The following is a 21,528-nucleotide window of genomic DNA, read 5'->3' as shown; positions in this document are numbered from 1 at the left end:
CATCTCTCCTGTTCTCCTCTGGGCTGGAGCTGGCTGGTCACTCTGGGTTCACTGTTGTCTCTATTGTTCTCCTCTGGGCTGGAGCTGGTTGGTCACTCTGGGTTTTCACCAGTGTCACTCTTTTTAGTTTTGGCTATTAGCTAAAGAACCACCGTTGAGATGAAACGATTTCATTACAGTGCTACAGCTAGAGAGAAATGGCATATGAAGAGGGCACAAAGCTTGTAGGATATTCTTGGTTATTTACCCACCCATTGACTGCCCATGGTCATGCTAATCCCTATGGCCAATCCCTGGCACTCCCTGCCCCTCCCCACCCAAAACATATCCTCCTGGGATCTCGTTGAGCTCCCTTGATCAAGATTTACCATCAAACTTTCCACTAGAAGTGCCTCCATTGTTTTTTCAAAGCAGTCTTCTTAGAGTTAATCACTTTATTAGAGCGGTAAACATGCTACTGATGTAAAAAACCAGATCTGCCTTCAGACACTTGATTCATCAGCACTATGTGTGTTTTTCAGTGAAGTCCTGTTAAAAACAAACATTGGCAAAGCCAAAAGTTCTAGCTTGTGTATATGTATTAGACATTTTCAGGGTACTACTATTAAATGCCTGGGTTCTTGCAACAATTTTCATCTGCTACCATCAATTGCCATTTAATACTACTATGGCAGTGCCTGGCAAACACCTTACCCATGCCTACACAAAAGCCAAAACTGTTGGCATTGCCGATGCTTATTCTACTTTGGGTTGGGGTTGGTTTGTTTTTCTGGCTTCACTAGCATCACACTTTTTCTTCTCTGGGTTGGAGGTGGATGGTCACTCTGGGTTCAGCAATGTTTTCCTTTCTCTCCTCAGAAATGGAGCTTGTTCGTCTTTCTGGTTCTCCAGCATCTCTCTTTTTCTCCTCTGGGCTGCACCTGTTTGGTCACTCTGGGTTCACTAATTTCATTTGTTCTCTCTTTAGGGTTGGAGCTGGACCTGTCGCGCCGCTTGCACGGGCAGCACCTCGCACGTGAGGTGGTCCTGAGGTTCGTGCCGACATTCCTTCAGGATAGGCATCCCCGGAAGGCGCTGACACTGTCATTCCATGGGTGGTCTGGCACTGGGAAGAACTTTGTGACCCGGTTGATGGCGGAGAACCTTTACCGGGAAGGGATGAAGAGTGACTGCGTCAAGGTCTTTATCGCGCAGCTGCACTTCCCGCACCCTCGATATGTGGAGCTCTACAAGGTGAGGAGATGAGAAGATATCTGCTGGGGGTTTCTAGCAGTGGAAGATTTAATGCAAAGGACCCCATGGGCAAGATTGACAGCGGGTGGATGTGGAGCTGGAACTTAGGGTGGGGTGATAATGGCTATCACAAGAACTACATTGATGAAATATTGGGACATATTTTCCAGGTGTCTTTTTCTACTATTGGAATTGTGTGGTTAGGGCTATGACTGGCAGGAAGCAGCTTGGCAACTGCACCAGGTTTTGCTGACCAAGTGATTTGACCAGGATCACACAATATGTTCAGGTGGGAAATAGGCTCTTCCCTCCATCCTCTCACCCCTTCGTAGATGACTTGATCTCTCCTGAACCCCTTCAAAATAACATGCTCTCCTGGACCCCTTCCAAAATCACATGATCTCTCCTGTACCCCTTCCAAAATCACATGCTCTCCCGTACCCCTTCCAAAATCACATGATCTCTCCTGTACCCCTTCCAAAATCATATGATCTCTCCTGTACCCGTTCCAAAATCACAAGCTCTCCCGTACTCTTTCAAAATCACATGCTCTCCCATACCCCTTCCAAAATCACATGATCTCTCCTGTACCCATTCCAAAATCACATGCTTTCCTGTACCCCTCCCTAAATCACATGATCTCTCCTGTACCCCTTCCAAAATCACATAATCTCTAGTTCCCCTTCCAAAATTACATGATCTCTCCTGTCCCCCTTCCAAAATCATATGATCTCTCCCGTACCCCTTCTAAAATCACATGCTCTCCCTTACCCCTTCCAAAATCACAGATCTCTCCTGTACCCCTTCCAAAATCACATGATCTCTCCTGTACCCATTCCAAAATCACATGCTTTCCTGTACCCCTCCCTAAATCACATGATCCCTCCTGTACCCCTTCCAAAATCACATGCTCTCCCGTACCCCTCCCTAAATCACATGATCTCTCCTGTACCCGTTCCAAAATCACAAGCTCTCCCGTACTCTTTCAAAATCACATGCTCTCCCATACCCCTTCCAAAATCACATGATCTCTCCTGTACCCATTCCAAAATCACATACTTTCCTGTACCCCTCCCTAAATCACATGATCTCTTCTGTACCCTTCTAAAACCACATGATCCCTCCTGTACCCCTTCCAAAATCACATAATCTCTAGTTCCCCTTCCAAAATTACATGATCTCTCCTGTACCCCTTCCAAAATCATATGATCTCTCCCGTACCCCTTCTAAAATCACATGCTCTCCCTTACCCCTTCCAAAATCACATGATCTCTCCTGGACCCCTTCCAAAATCACATGATCTCTCCTGTACCCATTCCAAAATCACATGCTTTCCTGTACCCGTCCCTAAATCACATGATCCCTCCTGTACCCCTTCCAAAATCACATAATCTCTAGTTCCCCTTCCAAAATTACATGATCTCTCCTGTACCCCTTCCAAAATCATATGATCTCTCCCGTACCCCTTCTAAAATCACATGCTCTCCCTTACCCCTTCCAAAATCACATGATCTCTCCTGTACCCTTTCCAAAATCCCACGCTCTCCTGTACCCCTCCCTAAATGACATGATCTCTCCTGTACCCCTTCCAAAATCACATGCTCTCCCGTACCCCTTCCCAAATCACATGATTTCACCCGTACCCGTTACACAATCACATGCTCTCTTGGAGCCCTTCCAAAATCACAAGCTCTCCCATACCCCTTCCAAAATCACAGGCTCTCCCGTACCCCTTCCCAAATCACATGATTTCACCCGTACCCGTTACACAATCACATGCTCTCCTGTACCCCTTCCAAAATCACATCCTTTCCTGTACCCCTTCCAAAATCACATGCTCTCTTGGAACCCTTCCAAAATCACATGATCTTTCTTGAACCCCTTCCAAAATCACAGGCTCTCCCGTACCCCTTCCAAAATCACATGATCTCTCCCGTATCCCTTTCCAAATCACATGCTCCCTCCCGTACCCCTTCCAAAATCACATGATCCTCCCGTACCCCTTCCCAAATCACATGCTCCCTCCTGTACCCCTTCCAAAATCACATGATCTCTCCCGTACCCCTTCCCAAATCACATGCTCCCCCCCGTACCCTTTCCAAAATAAGATACTCTCCTGGACCCCTTCCAAAATCACATGATCTCTCCTGGACCCCTTCCAAAATCACATGCTCTCCCGTACCTCTTCCCAAATCACATTCTCTCCTGTGCCTCTTCCAAAATCACATGATCCCCTGTACCCCTTCCAAAATAACATGCTCTCCTGGACCCCTTCCATAATCACAAGCTCTCCCGTACTCCTTCATAAATCACATGCTCTCCCAAACTCCTTTATTCATTCATACATGTTTGTCATTTGTTACACCCCCTTACACCACAATTATGGTCCCAATGCGCCTTTGATTGAATGCCCTCAAAGGCACCGGATTCCAAAGGTTTAGGATAATTTGGGAGTTGCTATTATGCATGTGTGTATTTCAGCCATTAGAGGTATGTGAGGGTGGCCAAGACCCTGCTAATCGCCCATGTCTAAGTGGAGTGTGTATGGGCACGGCGGAGGGCTGCTATGGACTAAAGGGGGGCATTGTGTTTAAGGAGATAGAGAGTTATGTGGTAAGCTACAGTTTGAATGTGTGTTGTTAAAAATAGCTTCATTCTTAGGGCAGAAGTGATGTGCAATGGTCTTTGTGTTATCTGTGAGTGCAGGGTGTGTGGAGTGAGCCCGTGACTTCCGCTAAATTGAGAAGGTTTGGTGTGTGAGAGGTGAAATGCGTTAGCTGTACAAACAAAAAAGCCTACTTCCTGGGTTCCATCTATGTACAAGGAGTGCTACATTTCACATGCGATGTAAGTGCAAGCTGTGCTTTCGAGTTACCTGGACCGCCCACCATGATCGAGGTGTCTGAGGGGCCTGATTGTTCTCCTATAGGGTGGTCAGCGTGAATCCCCAGAGTGCATTTTAAGTGCAATGCCCTGTCCGCCCTCCAAGCCCATGAGATTGCAATACCTGGCCCACTGTCAGGATTCATTCTAGGTGCAGCGTGCTGGAGAGACTACCAGAGTCCTTCATGTGTGCTTGGAGTCCCACAAGGAAGGTTTGGGGGATCTGGAAGCTTGGGGGGGGGGAACAGCCAGGGTTTTAGTGCTTTCCTGAAGGCCCGATGATCCTCTATGAGGAGAAATGCAAGGGGGAGGGAGTTTGACTGTTAAAACCACCTCTATCTGGAAAGGGTTCTTTCACACCCAGGTGTTGCAGTCGCATCAGAAGCAAAATGTACTTTGATGATGGCCTCTTAACAAAGAACTTACCACCTCAAGCATTCAGGGGTCTGTCTCCGAGCTCCTAAAGTCCCTAACACTAGAGAAGGCAAAAGGCCAGGCTTTAGCTGAGGTTGCTTATACTCCCTTATGCTAGAAAAGACATAAGGAGCAGGGTTTAATTCATATTCCTTACACCCCTTAAGAGTAGAGAGGATATTAGTAGTTGGGCTCAGTTAAGATTCACTACAGTCCCAATACTAGAAAGGACATAAGGGTGGGGCTTAGCTGATATTGCTTACACTCCCTAACACTAGAGAAGGCATACGGGGTGAGGTTTAGTTCACATTCTCACACTCACTAACACTCGAGAAGGCATAAGGGGTGGGGTTTAGTTTATATTCCTTACACTCCCTAACACTAGAGAAGGCATACCGGGCAGGGTTTATCTTATATTCCTTACACTCCCTAACACTAGAGAAGGCATAAGGGGTGGGGTTTAGTTCACATTCTCACACTCCCTAATGCTAGAAAAGGCATAAGAGCTGGGGTTTAGTTCACATTCTCACACTCACTAACACTCGAGAAGGCATAAGGGGCCGGGTTTAGCTCATATTCCTTACACTCCCTAACACTAGAGAAGGCATAAGGGGTGGGGTTTAGATCACATTCTCACACTCCCTAATGCTAGAAAAGGCATAAGAGGTGGGGTTTAGTTCACATTCTCACACTCACTAACACTCGAGAAGGCATAAGGGGCCGGGTTTAGCTTATATTCCTTACACTCCCTAACACTAGAGAAGGCATACCGGGTGGGGTTTAGCTTATATTTCTTACACTCCCTAACACTAGAGAAGGCATACCGGGTGGGGTTTAGCTTATATTTCTTACACTCCCTAACACTAGAGAAGGCATACCGGGCAGGGTTTAGCTTATATTCCTTACACTCCCTAACACTAGAGAAGGCATAAGGGATGGGGTTTAGATCACATTCTCACACTCCCTAATGCTAGAAAAGGCATAAGAGGTGGGGTTTAGTTCACATTCTCACACTCACTAACACTCGAGAAGGCATAAGGGGCCGGGTTTAGCTTATATTCCTTACACTCCCTAACACTAGAGAAGGCATAAGGGGCGGGGCTTAGCTTATATTCCTTACACTCCCTAACACTCGAGAAGGCATGAGGGGCGGGGTTTAGCTTATATTCCTTACACTCCCTAACACTCGAGAAGGCATAAGGGGCCGGGTTTAGCTTATATTCCTTACACTCCCTAACACTAGAGAAGGCATACCGGGTGGGGTTTAGCTTATATTTCTTACACTCCCTAACACTAGAGAAGGCATAAGGGGCCGGGTTTAGCTTATATTCCTTACACTCCCTAACACTCGAGAAGGCATAAGGGGTGGGGTTTAGTTCACATTCTCACACTCCCTAATGCTAGAAAAGGCATAAGAGGTGGGGTTTAGTTCACATTCTCACACTCACTAACCCTTGAGAAGGCATAAAGAGCAGGCTTTAGCTTATATCCCTTACACTCCCTAACACTCGAGAAGGCATAAGGGGTGGGGTTTAGCTTATATTCCTTCCCTAACACTCGAGAAGGCATAAGGGGTGGGGTTTAACTTTTATTCCTTACGCTCCCTAACACTGGAGAAGGCATAAGGGGCGGGGTTTAGCTTATATTCCTTACACTCCCTAACACGCGAGAAGGCATGAGGGGTGGGGTTTCACTTATATTCCTTACACTCCCTAACACTCGAGAAGGCATAAGGGGCGGGTTTTAGCTTATATTCTTTACACTCCCTAACACTCGAGAAGGCATAAGGGGCGGGGTTTAGCTTATATTGCTTACACTCCCTAACACTCGAGAAGGCATAAGGGGCGGGGTTTAGCTTATATTCCTTACACTCCCTAACACTCGTGAAGGCATAAGGGGCGGGTTTAGCTTATGTTCCTTACACTCCCTAACACTCGAGAAGGCATAAGGGGCGGGGTTTAGCTTATATTCCTTACACTCCCTAACACTCGAGAAGGCATAAAGGGCGGCGTTTAGCTTATATTCCTTACACTACCTAACACTCGAGTAGGCATAAGAGGCGGGGTTTAGCTTTTATTCCTTACACTCCCTAACACTCGAGAAGGCATAAGGGGCGCGGTTTAGTTTATATTCCTTACACTCCCTAACACTCGAGAAGGCATAAGGGGCGGGGTTTAGCTTATATTCCTTACACTCCCTAACACTCGAGAAGGCATGAGGGGCGGGGTTTAGCTTATATTCCTTACACTCCCTAACACTCGAGAAGGCATAAGAGGCGGGGTTTAGCTTTTATTCCTTACACTCCCTAACACTCGAGAAGGCATAAGGGGCGAGGTTTAGCTTATATTCCTTACACTCCCTAACACTCGAGAAGGCATAAGAGGCAGGGTTTAGCTTTTATTCCTTACACTCCCTAACACTCGAGAAGGCATAATGGGTGGGGTTTAGCTCATATTCCTTACACTCCCTAACACTCGAGAAGGCATAAGGGGTGGGATTTAGCTTTTATTCTGGTCAAGTGGCACATCGAGTAGAGCGCTCTCTTTGACATCTGTGCGGAGCTTGCTAACGCAGGTTCGAATCCCAGCGGGGCCAAACTCAGCCTTTCATCCTTCCGAGGTCGATGAATGAGCACCACACACCGTGGGTAATTATAAGCAGCACTCAGATACCTGATGGTTTGTAGCGCTATATAAATGCCAAATTATTATTATTATTATTCCTTACACTCCCTAACACTCGAGAAGGCATAAGGGGTGGGGTTTAGCTTATATTCCTTAGCTTATATTCCTTACCCTCCCTAACACTCGAGAAGGCATAAGGGGTGGGGTTTAGCTTTTATTCCTTACACTCCCTAACACTCGAGAAGGCATAAGGGGCGGGGTTTAGCTTATATTCCTTACACTCCCTAACACTCGAGAAGATATAAAGGACGGGGTTTAGCTTATATTCCTTACACTCCGTAACACTCGAGAAGGCATAAGAGGCGGGGTTTAGCTTTTATTCCTTACACTCTCTAACATTCCAGAAGGCATAAGGGGCGGGGTTTAGCTTATATTCCTTACACTCCTTAACACTCGAGAAGGCATAAGAGGCGGGGTTTAGCTTTTATTCCTTACACTCCCTAACACTCGAGAAGGCATAAGGGGCGGGGTTTAGCTTATATTCCTTACACTCCCTAACACTCGAGAAGGCATAAGGGGCGGGGTTTAGCTTATATTCCTTACACTCCCTAACACTCGAGAAGGCATAAGAGCCGGGGTTTAGCTTTTATTCCTTACACTCCCTAACACTCGAGAAGGCATAAGGGGCCGGGTTTAGCTTATATTCCTTACACTCACTATCACCCGAGAAGGCATAAGGGGCGGGGTTTAGCTTTTATTCCTTACACTTCCTAACACTCGAGAAGGCATAAGGGGCAGGGTTTAGCTTATATTCCTTACACTCCCTAACACTCGAGAAGGCATAAGGGGCGGGGTTTAGCTTATATTCCTTACACTCCCTAACACTCGAGAAGGCATAAGGGGCGGGGTTTAGCTTATATTCTTTACACTCCCTAACACTCGAGAAGGCATAAGAGCCGGGGTTTAGCTTTTATTCCTTACACTCCCTAACACTCGAGAAGGCATAAGGGGCCGGGTTTAGCTTATATTCCTTACACTCACTAACACTCGAGAAGGCATAAGGGGCGGGGTTTAGCTTTTATTCCTTACACTTCCTAACACTCAAGAAGGCATAAGGGGCAGGGTTTAGCTTATATTCCTTACACTCCCTAACACTCGAGAAGGCATAAGAGCCGGGGTTTAGCTTTTATTCCTTACACTCCCTAACACTTGAGAAGGCATAAGGGGCCGGGTTTAGCTTATATTCCTTATACTGCCTAACACTCGAGAAGGCATAAGGGGCGGGTTTAGCTTATGTTCCTTACACTCCCTAAAACTCGAGAAGGCATAAGGGGCGGTGTTTATCTTATATTCCTTACACTCCCTAACACTCGAGAAGGCATAAAGGGCGGGATTTAGCTTATATTCCTTACACTACCTAACACTCGAGAAGGCATAAGAGGCGGGGTTTAGCTTTTATTCCTTACACTCCCTAACACTCGAGAAGGCATAAGTAGCGCGGTTTAGCTTATATTCCTTACACTCCCTAACACTCGAGAAGGCATAAGGGGCGGGGTTTAGCTTATATTCCTTACACTCCCTAACACTCGAGAAGGCATGAGGGGCGGGGTTTAGCTTATATTCCTTACACTCCCTAACACTCGAGAAGGCATAAGAGGCGGGGTTTAGCTTTTATTCCTTACACTCCCTAACACTCGAGAAGGCATAAGGGGTGGGGTTTAGCTTATATTCCTTAGCTTATATTCCTTACCCTCCCTAACACTCGAGAAGGCATAAGGGGTGGGGTTTAGCTTTTATTCCTTACACTCCCTAACACTCGAGAAGGCATAAGGGGCGGGGTTTAGCTTATATTCCTTACACTCCCTAACACTCGAGAAGGCATAAGAGCCGGGGTTTAGCTTTTACTCCTTACACTCCCTAACACTCGAGAAGGCATAAGGGGCCGGGTTTAGCTTATATTCCTTACACTCACTAACACTCGAGAAGGCATAAGGGGCGGGGTTTAGCTTTTATTCCTTACACTTCCTAACACTCGAGAAGGCATAAGGGGCAGGGTTTAGCTTATATTCCTTACACTCCCTAACACTCGAGAAGGCATAAGGGGCGGGGTTTAGCTTATATTCCTTACACTCCCTAACTCTCGAGAAGGCATAAGGGGCAGGGTTTAGCTTATATTCCTTACACTCCCTAACACTCAAGAAGGCATAAGAGCCGGGGTTTAGCTTTTATTCCTTACACTCCCTAACACTCGAGAAGGCATAAGGGGCCGGGTTTAGCTTATATTCCTTACACTCACTAACACTCGAGAAGGCATAAGGGGCGGGGTTTAGCTTTTATTCCTTACACTTCCTAACACTCAAGAAGGCATAAGGGGCAGGATTTAGCTTATATTCCTTACACTCCCTAACACTCGAGAAGGCATAAGGGGCCGGGTTTAGCTTATATTCCTTACACTCCCTAACACTTGAGAAGGCATAAGAGCCGGGGTTTAGCTTTTATTCCTTACACTCCCTAACACTCGAGAAGGCATAAGGGGCCGGGTTTAGCTTATATTCCTTACACTCCCTAACACTCGAGAAGGCATAAGGGGCGGGTTTAGCTTATGTTCCTTACACTCCCTAACACTCGAGAAGGCATAAGGGGCGGGGTTTAGCTTATATTCCTTACACTCCCTAACACTCGAGAAGGCATAAAGGGCAGGGTTTAGCTTATATACCTTACACTACCTAACACTCGAGAAGGCATAAGAGGCGGGGTTTAGCTTTTATTCCTTACACTCCCTAACACTCGAGAAGGCATAAGGGGCGCGGTTTAGCTTATATTCCTTACACTCCCTAACACTCGAGAAGGCATAAGGGGTGGGGTGTAGCTTATAATCTTTACACTCCCTAACACTCGAGAAGGCATGAGGGGTGGGGTTTAGCTTATATTCCTTACACTCCCTAACACTCGAGAAGGCATAAGAGGCGGGGTTTAGCTTTTATTCCTTACACTCCCTAACACTCGAGAAGGCATAAGGGGTGGGGTGTAGCTCATATTCCTTACACTCCCTAACACTCGAGAAGGCATAAGGGGTGGGATTTAGCTTTTATTCTGGTCAAGTGGCACATCGAGTAGAGCGCTCTCTTTGACATCTGTGCGGAGCTTGCTAACGCAGGTTCGAATCCCAGCGGGGCCAAACTCAGCCTTTCATCCTTCCGAGGTCGATAAATGAGCACCACACACCGTGGGTAATTATAAGCAGCACTCAGATACCTGATGGTTTGTAGCGCTATATAAATGCCAAATTATTATTATTATTATTCCTTACACTCCCTAACACTCGAGAAGGCATAAGGGGTGGGATTTAGCTTATATTCCTTAGCTTATATTCCTTACCCTCCCTAACACTCGAGAAGGCATAAGGGGTGGGGTTTAGCTTTTATTCCTTACACTCCCTAACACTCGAGAAGGCATAAGGGGCGGGGTTTAGCTTATATTCCTTACACTCCCTAACACTCGAGAAGATATAAAGGACGGGGTTTAGCTTATATTCCTTACACTCCGTAACACTCGAGAAGGCATAAGAGGCGGGGTTTATCTTTTATTCCTTACACTCTCTAACACTCCAGAAGGCATAAGGGGCGGGGTTTAGCTTATATTCCTTACACTCCTTAACACTCGAGAAGGATGTAAGAGGCGGGGTTTAGCTTTTATTCCTTACACTCCCTAACACTCGAGAAGGCATAAGGGGCGGGGTTTAGCTTATATTCCTTACACTCCCTAACACTCGAGAAGGCATAAGGGGCGGGGTTTAGCTTATATTCCTTACACTCCCTAACACTCGAGAAGGCATAAGAGCCGGGGTTTAGCTTTTATTCTTTACACTCCCTAACACTCGAGAAGGCATAAGGGGCGGGGTTTAGCTTATATTCCTTACACTCACTAACACTCGAGAAGGCATAAGGGGCGGGGTTTAGCTTTTATTCCTTACACTCCCTAACACTCGAGAAGGCTTAAGGGGCGGGGTTTAGCTTATATTCCTTACACTCCCTAACACTCGAGAAGGCATAAGGGGCGGGGTTTAGCTTATATTCTTTACACTCCCTAACACTCGAGAAGGCATAAGAGCTGGGGTTTAGCTTTTATTCCTTACACTCCCTAACACTCGAGAAGGCATAAGGGGCCGGGTTTAGCTTATATTCCTTACACTCACTAACACTCGAGAAGGCATAAGGGGCGGGGTTTAGCTTTTATTCCTTACACTTCCTAACACTCGAGAAGGCATAAGGGGCAGGGTTTAGCTTATATTCCTTACACTCCCTAACACTCGAGAAGGCATAAGGGACCGGGTTTAGCTTATATTCCTTACACTCCCTAACACTCGAGATGGCATTAGAGCCGGGGTTTAGCTTTTATTCCTTACACTCCCTAACACTCGAGAAGGCATAAGGGGCCGGGTTTAGCTTATATTCCTTACACTCACTAACACTCGAGAAGGCATAAGAGGCGGGGTTTAGCTTATATTCCTTACACTCACTAACACTCGAGAAGGCATAAGGGGCGGGGTTTAGCTTATATTCCTTACACTCCCTAACACTCGAGAAGGCATAAGAGCCGGGGTTTAGCTTTTATTCCTTACACTCCCTAACACTCGAGAAGGCATAAGGGGCCGGGTTTAGCTTATATTCCTTACACTCACTAACACTCGAGAAGGCATAAGGGGCGGGGTTTAGCTTTTATTCCTTACACTTCCTAACACTCGAGAAGGCATAAGGAGCGGGGTTTATCTTATATTTCTTACACTCCCTAACAATCGAGAAGGCATAAGGGGCGGGGTTTAGCTTATATTCCTTACACTCCCTAACACTCGAGAAGGCATAAGGGGCGGGGTTTAGCTTATATTCCTTACACTCCCTAACACTCGAGAAGGCATAAGGGGCGGGGTTTAGCTTTTATTCCTTACACTTCCTAACACTCGAGAAGGCATAAGGGGCAGGGTTTAGCTTATATTCCTTACACTCCCTAACACTAGAGAAGGCATAAGGGGCCGGGTTTAGCTTATATTCCTTACACTCCCTAACACTCGAGAAGGCATAAGAGCCGGGGTTTAGCTTTTATTCCTTACACTCCCTAACACTCGAGAAGGCATAAGGGGCCGGGTTTAGCTTATATTCCTTACACTCACTAACACTCGAGAAGGCATAAGAGGCGGGGTTTAGCTTATATTCCTTACACTCACTAACACTCGAGAAGGCATAAGGGGCGGGGTTTAGCTTATATTCCTTACACTCACTAACACTCGAGAAGGCATAAGGGGCGGGGTTTAGTTTATATTCCTTACACTCACTAACACTCGAGAAGGCATAAGGGGCGGGGTTTAGCTTTTATTCCTTACACTTCCTAACACTCGAGAAGGCATAAGGGGCAGGGTTTAGCTTATATTCCTTACACTCCCTAACACTCGAGAAGGCATAAGGGGAACCATGTTTCAGTCTTAATCATTTAAAATCCTAAAACATCCACAATTCAGTAAACATACACTTAACTTAATCAAAAATGTGTGTAAAAATTTCTTTATCGCCAAATCCATATTACAATCGTGTTTTTTTCAAATCCTAAACCAAAACAACTCAGTACACAAGAATTATTCATGCGACACAAACTTAGCAAAGAATTCCAGACGGAGTGCATGGAAAATATGACCATCAAAGATGAAGTGGTTCAGTGTTTCTACAGTCACCCCACAGTATCTACAGGTCACTTCTCTGGTTGGCAAAGTTTGAAGCGTAACATCATACCTCTATAGGTTTTTGAAAAGTGTTTTCGTAGGTAAGATGGAAGAACGTCGGATGTGGTAGGAAACATGATAATTCATAGCTAAACTTTGACTCTCTATCCAGTGATCCTCAAAGACGTTCCTCGTCACTGTGCTGGGATTGGCAATAATCTCACCCACTGAGCCATGTCTAATAGATGATGTAGAGAGGATCGGTGCCATCCGGATCTCTAAAACATTACATCTACGCCATGGCATGTCTTTATTCACACCACAGAACAGGGTTTATTATGGAGCATCTAACAGTTCCCTGAACAATTGGAGAGAACCCCACGTAGCACGTGCGTGTAAGGAAATGAAACCCAGTTCATGCCTCACTAAAGGACTAGGAGTTCCTGGGCTTAGAGATAAAACCCTTCTCCATGTAAGCGCTTCAACTCTGTCCCAATTTGACGGCAATACACTTGTTTCCCCAACATATAATAGAATCGTAATTGACGAAAAACATCGACATTTTCTATCGAACTGTCGCAATTCCGTCGCACTAGCCACGGCAGGCTTGTACACGTTTTGCAAACCGTTACTTTTGGTTCATTTGGCATGAATTACCACACCTAGATATTTAAATGAGGATACTATCTCTAAGAGAGAATGATTTAACCACCAACTCGGATTGGGTTTATCTCGCTTAGTGTAGTTTATTATGAACGCCTGAGATTTCTTAGTAATTAACTTCAGGTGCATCGTTTATCGCCGTCAAAGAATGTTGAAGACCTATCAGGGTAAAATCAAAAAGAACCATGTCGTCTACATATGCCAGATAATTTAAACGAATATTGCCTAGCCTTGGAGGATAACTTTGAATCTTCTGAAAGATGTCACCAAGGTCACAGATATAAAAGTTCAAAAGAAAGGGTGCAATTACACAGCCTTGGCGAAGGCCCCGGTAAGTAGAGTTCCACTTTGTTGGATGTCCCGTTTCATCCAGACAGATCTTTACTTTTGTCTCTGAGTGTACGGCTATTAAAATGCTAAGAATGGCCTTGGGGCACCCGAACTGTTCCAATTTTGCCCATAAAACTTCCTTGTTTATACAATTAAGTGCCTGTGTGATGGGTAAAAAGGCCGAAAAACAAGGTTGTTGCTCTAATTTAGACTGCAGTTGTACAAGAGTAATTAAAAAACTATTTAATGAAGCTCCCGTACCAACCCTAAAAGCAGACTGATTAACATCAAGACGGCCTACTGAAGAAGCCCAAGCAAGCGACTCTGAGGGCCCTATTTCGCTTTCACCCAACAGACGATGTGTCCATCCACCAAAGGGGGTTCCACCAAACAGTCAAAACGAAGAGCCTCTGCAGTTCCAAGGGGCTATTTGTGGCTGCTGACCTCATGGGGGTACGTCACTCTTTGTTCTTTCCCTGTGTAGGGTACTTAAAGTTGAATTCCAATCATAAGATTGGAAAACAACTTGCAACTCTTGATCTGTCACCCCTCTAGTACAAGACTTAGCAGGAATTATATTAATTGTCATATTTGTCATATTGATAAAATGTGAAAGGTGTCCCCCAGAGGCATTACGCTTGACCTCATACTTTTTACATTCCTAACACAACACATGGCATAAAGGGTGGCATTTAGTGCACTCTCCTTGCACTTCCTACCACTAGATAAGGCTTAGGGTTAGAGGCTTAGCTCATATTCCTTACACTCCCTAGCACAAATGAGAGCATATGGGTGAGGCGGAGCTGATATTCCTTACACTCGGAGAAGGCATACGGGGCGGGGTTTTCTTATGCTCCCTAGAAGGGGTGTGGCTTTGTTCACATTCCTTCTAGTCCCTGCCCTTTCAGAAGGCTGTAGAGGGTGTTTCACAGTCCTTTTGAGAGCAGGAGGCATTAGGAAGGGGTCCACCGGCTGTATACTCATTGTTTGTCCAGCAGAATGCAGAAAACCTAGCCCTTCGGCTTACAATGCATGCCATGAACAGCAAGATGCATTAGGAAGGGGGCCTACAGAGCTTTTACAATTCCTGTCTCCAAAGCAAAGGAGAGTTGGGGAAAGACTTATTTGTGGTTCTTAGTGATTGCATCGAATGCAAACGTTTCGAATGCCAAAGTTTCGAAAAGAATACATCGAAATAATGCTTTTTTTTAATGGGGTGGGGGTCCCACAACCCCGTTTTTTTACCCCTAAAAACCCATTATAGAAAAAAAACTTTACCTACAAAAAAATGCTTTTTTTTAGAAACTTTAGCATTCAAAACTATATATTCGAAGCAATGCCTGGATACCTTATTTGTGTGTTTAAACGTGTTTTATTAAGGATACACAAACGATGCATGTCAAACATAGTAAGGAAGGAAATAATAACATCTCAACAATTTGTATACAAGTCAAAATTAGATGATTTGAGTCGTCGGGGCGACACATATCGCATTGTATGAAAAAGTAACCCTAGAGTAGGAATACAAATTATTTTTAAGGATAAAGCAGGGAAGGGGGATGGAGACATAAAAACATAAAAAACAGACGAGAAGTGGCGGAAAGGTGGGGGTAGAGGAAGCAAGGGAGGGATAGGATAGGGGCAGTGATGTATCTACTATCCTGATATTATCTTAAAACCTATGATTGTCTAAAGCAAGACAATCAATAAACATTCTCCATTTCAATTCATATTTGTGATGCAGTATAGGGGGGGGAATCATTACAGCCCTCGATTCTATATATGTTACATATGGAATTCCACCTTATTGTATGGTTAATGTGGTCAGAGTTCTTCCAATACGTAGTGATTACCTGGACTGCTGTTAGAATGAAGAGATCAAATACATTAGATGTATGAGACCTCAAACGATGAAAGAGGACACTACCCAAACATAAAATCCTATGGTTAAATGGTTCATTTAGCTTAAACATACATTTAATAATACACCATACATTGTCCCAGAAAACTCTAATACATTTGTATTCGACAAACATGTGTTTGAAAGATCCTTCACCATTAGGAAAGTTCCAACATTTATTGTCTAAGGCTATCTTACACTTAAAAAGGTTAGCGGGGGGAATAAAAAGTCTATGATGGAAATAAAAGAAAGTTTGTGTTAAATTAGCAGCGATAGTTATGGTAGAAGTCTTTTTCTAAAAGGCCAGCCAGCCATGATCCTCTAAAGTGGTTGAACAGTCTTGTTGCCATTCTTGCCGTGTTTTCCATTGAGGGTTCTGAATGGAGTCATTAATAAGTTCTTTATAGAAGTGGGAGGCTGAAAACTGACCGTTATACATATGCATATGTCTAATGGCAGTAGTTTGTCCGGAGGATTCCATCAGGAGCTGTAGACTATCTGTAGTAGCATTCATTAATAATGAGTATTGGTGATAAAATGGCAGAGGAGTGAGTTATTTCACCCAGAATTCATTGAAGGTTAGCGGTATACCTTGATTGAAAAGTTGTTGAACAAAATGAATTCCCTTGAGAACCAATTTTTCCTCAAGATGACTTTGCCATTAATCCTTATAAGCTTGTTGAACCATATAAACTGTAGTATGAACTTGGATGAATTTGGAGAGATAATATACCTTCTGCTCTGTATGGCAGTGAATTGCACATTAGAGTATTTGATAAATCTGTTGTTTGAATCAAATGCATAACAATCGGCTAGCAAGAAAGGCCAAACCATATTGCTTTACACATGAACCCATATAGGGATTAAAGATCATTTTGATGAAACCAACATTGTGCTTTTTTTTAATATAATGGCAGAATGATATTTGGCAAAGTCTGGAAAACCAGCCCCCTCCAGATGTAGCTTTTAGCTTACATTTACTAAGGGAGATCCAATGTTTTTTCTTTCCCTATAGAAATTTAGTACGACATGAACCAACATTTTTAAATAATTTGCTGGGAATAGGGATTGGAAGCATGAATAAAGCATACAAAATAATCAGGGAGATCATAATTTTAATGGATTGAAGGTGACCTCTCCATCATACAAATAACGAGGACCATGACTCTAGAAGATTTTTAATTTTGGTCAAGATACTGTTGGGGTTTTCTTTAATGATATCTTTGTTTGACGAAGACATTTGCAGTCCTAAGTATTTGATTTTCTTGGGACACCATCTCATGCCATAATTCTAGACCATATGTTTGTAACAGTAAATATTTAGGGGAAGAATTTCAGATTTGTCCATATTTATTTTGTATCCTTAGGCTAAAGAGAAATAAGTACAATATCGAGTACATTCTGCAAACTCCTTTCGGGATTCTTAAGGAATATAAGAATGTCATCTGCATAAGCTGCCCATTTGACGTTTAGATCTCCAAAGGTTATTCCTTGAATACAAGGGTGTATTCTAATAGTTTATAAAAAAAAAGGGTTCAAAGGCCAAGATAAATAACAGAGGGGAAAGAGGACATTCTTGTTGTGTACCTCTACCTAAATGAAAGAAGGGAGACATCTGATCATTTATAAAAATAGAGGTTTGAGGGTTATAGTAAAGAATTTTAATCATGATATAAAAGTTTAATACAACCCGTGCTAGCGCAGCGCCTCAATTAGGTAATCCCCCTCTACTCTATCGAAATACTTTTTTGCATCTCAGGAGACAGCTGCATAAGGGTCAGTTGAAGGGACAGCGATGTTCAAAGCATTCAAAAAGATTCTAATATTGGATGCCTAGACTCTTTCTTTAACATAGCCAACCTGGTCTTGTTTAATTAGTTTGGGCATAAAAGGGAGGAGTCTATTTGCTAGGATTTTTGCAAAACATTTACAATCAGTATTGATTAGGGAAATTGGTCTATAGCTTTGTGGTAATTCTGGATCTATATTAGGTTTCGGGAATGCTAGGAGCATGGCTCCGCTAAAGGTACTTTCAGATTTCGAACTAGAGACAAAATGAGAGCAAAGATTTAATAGTTTGGGGGTAAGTATTGACTTAAAGTGAGCATAACAAATTATTGAGAATCCATCAGGTCCCGGCGCTTTAGCTTTCTTAAGCCCTTGTATAGGTTTAATAATTACATTTTGCGCTATTGGTGAATTGAGTGAATCAACATTAATAGTTGGATAATTTGAGCATGTAACGTGTTGTAGGAAGGCAGTAATGTTTGAATTGTTTGGGGGTAGATTTGGAGGCGTATAGTTGATAGAAATACCTGAAGACATTGATGCTTTCTCTGTCAATACATTTTCTGGTGCCTTTCGAGTCTTTTATTGCTGTGATTCTGCTTCTTTCTTTTTTGATTTTGAGATAGAAAGCTAAGGATTTACTTACCTTATTAGAAAATTGATACATTTTAGATTTATATTTGAGCAGATTCACGCAAGAATCGTCTGATGTAAGTTCAATGTATTTAATTCTTTACTGTATTTCTTAGATTGGATTTCCCGAGAAGGGGTTGCGAAATATTGTTCCTCGAGAATTTTTAGTTTTTGTATAATTTCTTCATGTTCATGCTTCATATCTTTCTTTAATTGCAACAAAAGAGATTATTACTCCCCTGAGCACTGCTTTATAACAGTCCCAATTATTTGGGATGGATGTATCTTCTCCTTTGTTGATCGTCTTTTAGTAAAATCAAATTAAATCTCCATCTATTCGACTTGGAAGTAGGAGTGATATCTCTTAATTTAACATGGACCGGGGCGTGTTCTGACAGGGATATAAGTCAATATTTGGTTCTATTAGGTTAGCAGACATAGATTTAGCCAGGAATATGTAATCTATTCTGGAGAAAGAATCATGGGGACAGCAATGAAAGGTGTAGTCCATCTCTGATGGATGATGTAGTCGCCAGGAATCAGTAAGACCCATTTCGGAGATGAAGTTCAGAAATTGATTGTGAGATTTTGAATTTTTAAAAGGGACCTTTGACTTTCTGTCAAGAAATGGGTCCACTATTTCATTTCTACCTCCATATAACATCAAATTTCGTATATTGGAGCGGAGCAGATGTTCTTTAAGTGTCTTCCAGAAGACAGGATCTGGTGCGTTAGGGCCGTACACATTTGGAATTGAGTTTTATGTGGAGTTAAAGAAGATATTCAAGAGGATCCATCTGCCTGAGTCGTCAGATTGTGAATTTATGATCTTACAAACTTTTTATTCACCAAGATAATGGTGCCATTTTTCTTACCCAGTGCTGCACTAGCAAACACTTAACCTACCCATAACTTCTTAAGTGTAGCCGCTTCTAAGCATGAAAGGTGGGTTTCTTGAATGCATGCTGTAGAAGATTTTGTTCTATTTAGATAAGTGAGTACCTTTTGTCTTTTGATGGGATTGTGAAGGCCTTTGACATTCCAAGATTATGTGTTTATAGACATAAGAATGTGAAGGTATGCAATACAAAACTAGAATAAAATGCCAGTCGAATGATTGGAGAGTATGAGTATGTACATTTCCAAGCAATTAAGGTATCAATATTAGTTGTTATGTAAGGAACATTAGCCTGGGGGAGAAAAGAAGAGGGGAAGGGGATATACAAGGGCAAGGGGGTAACAAACAACAAAATGAAACAAAGTGAACGTTGAGTACGATGCTTAAAATACCAAAATAATATGGCTTGCAGGAAACAGCCAAAACATTACATGTTGAAAGGATGAAAAGTGTTGAGGGCAGGGCACACAAACGAGATTAGGCCAAAAACTGGCCTACTCTCTCATACAAGTCGTTGTTTGAGGAGTCAATTAAGACTAATTTAGAAAAACTTTATGGCATATTATTAGAAGAAGAAGGATTTGCGGTGTCCATAACTTTCGATCTTGTGATTGAATAAAACGTTCAACTCTCCTGGATTGTCAAAAGAAGTGGTATGGCCATTACAGGAAACCTTTAGGGTTGCAGAAAGAATCATTCCATTTCTGGCATTAATTTGTTTTAAAGCAAGTCTTAACAGAAGGAGTTCTTTTCTTCTAGCAGCGGTAGAGTTTGCAACATCCTGGGATATGAAAATATTATTTCCGTTCCAGGTCAGATGTTTGATCAGCTTAACTTTTTTCATGATAAGCTGCATGTGTTTAAAGACCAAGAGAGCAAAGATGAGAGTTCTTGAGGCATTTCTGGTGTTGGTAAGAGGGCACATAAGGCCAATTCTATGAGCTCGCTGACATTGAGTTGCGGTGAAGATGGTAGATTGAGTAGCTTGGAGAGTATGGTGACGAGGAATAGGCAGGTGTCTTCTCCTTCAATTCCTTTAGGAAGGCCAACAATATGGACGTTTTTTCTCCTATTCCTGTTTTCCACGTTTTCAGCATGCTTCTGAAGATTTTTAAATGTGTCTTTGAAATAAATACAGAGGCTGAGGGTAAGAGAATACAAGCTTTATTATACGGCCCCCGGAGGCTGGGGCAGTCAGTAGGGGAATGGGAGTGTGGCGTTCCTTAGTGGAACGTGGGGGGAATAACATTCTCCGTTCCATGTGGAACGGAGTACAGTAAAACATTATAACATCTCCTTATCTATGGGAAAGAGGGGGTGAGGGGGAAAAAGGAAGGGGAAAGGAACAGGTAGACAGTTCCTGATCAATAGTAGACAAAATCATCGCTGAAGTTCCGGATGATCCTGCGATTCCTTTTCGACAGACTCCTGGCAGATGTTTCCTCATCGTCGGGACGGTGTTCGTTGTTTCTTGTATGTTTGGGGTAGTATGTCTCTTCAGAAGTGAGTTATTTTCTTGGCCTTGCGCCATCATGTGAGTCTGTAGAAGTACTGGGTCTGTATGTGTCGTTGGTTGTTCTCTTCACATCCTCTCTTGACCAGGTGTCGTTGTAGTTGTTTTTGGAAGTGCTCGGTTTGCAGGTGTCATTGGTTATTTTCACGAGTTCGTCATGGGACCATCTCTTTCCATCCTCTAATGTGACGGATTTTCTGTGGCAATGTGTGATTTTTTGTGGAGATCTGAATTTGGATTCACCTTTGAGTATCTTCTTGGGTTCTCTGACACAGACCCAATCACCTTCCTGAAGGATCATTTGTTTTGCTCTGTTCTTCTGGTCGTAGTATGTTTTGTACTTCTTTTGTTTCTCTTTTATAGTTTTGTGGATTTGTTCCATATCCACCTTTGGTTCTGTGTTCCTTCTTGCCTCACCAGTATCTAAGAAAATCCATGCTGGTCTCAGTTGGTTAGTTGCTGTTCTGCCCCGCATCAGGGTGAAGGGTTCTGAGTTGGTGGTGGAGTGTGGCGTTGTTCTATATGCGTGCAAGGCCTCCTTGAGGGTTTCTCTCCATGGCACAGCATTGGCTGTGGCTAGTTGGATGACACTTTTTATTAGCCTGTTCATTCTTTCCACCATCCGTTGGACATTGGGTGGTAAAGTGATGTGGTGATGTGGTTGATGGATTTCTTTACAAGGAATTCTTGGAATTCCGACAAAGTGAACTGGGACCCGTTGTCTGAGACTATGTCTCTGGGGTCGCCTTCCCTGTTAAATATTTCCGTTAGAAAGTCAATGACCTTATTGGAGGTTGCGCTGGTTTCTACCACACCCCATTCAGTCCATTTGGAGGTGTAGTCCACGATTACGATGATGAATATCTTTACTTCTTCCAAATTTTCGAAGGGGCCCGTAATGTCTATTGCCAGCTTTGACCATACGTGTTTGGGGGTTTC

At 43.5% G+C, this 21,528-nt stretch overlaps 1 protein-coding gene across 1 annotated transcript in view; it reads left to right on the top strand.

Moving 5' to 3' along the window:
* The window catches only part of TOR3A (torsin family 3 member A), a 192,717-nt gene that overhangs the window by 65,118 nt on the left and 106,071 nt on the right, over window positions 1–21,528 (top strand). The window contains exon 3 of the mRNA XM_069642460.1: window positions 968–1,233. Within this exon, the coding sequence (XP_069498561.1) occupies window positions 968–1,233 (266 nt within the window). The remainder of the gene's footprint in view (window positions 1–967; window positions 1,234–21,528) is intronic.

Source organism: Ambystoma mexicanum, chromosome 1q (genome assembly GCF_040938575.1).
Source record: "Ambystoma mexicanum isolate Mex_15411 chromosome 1q, UKY_AmexF1_1, whole genome shotgun sequence".
Classification (NCBI taxonomy): Eukaryota; Metazoa; Chordata; class Amphibia; order Caudata; family Ambystomatidae; genus Ambystoma; species Ambystoma mexicanum.
Note: the sequence above shows the minus strand (reverse complement) of the source record. Positions and strands in the feature narration are given on the sequence as shown.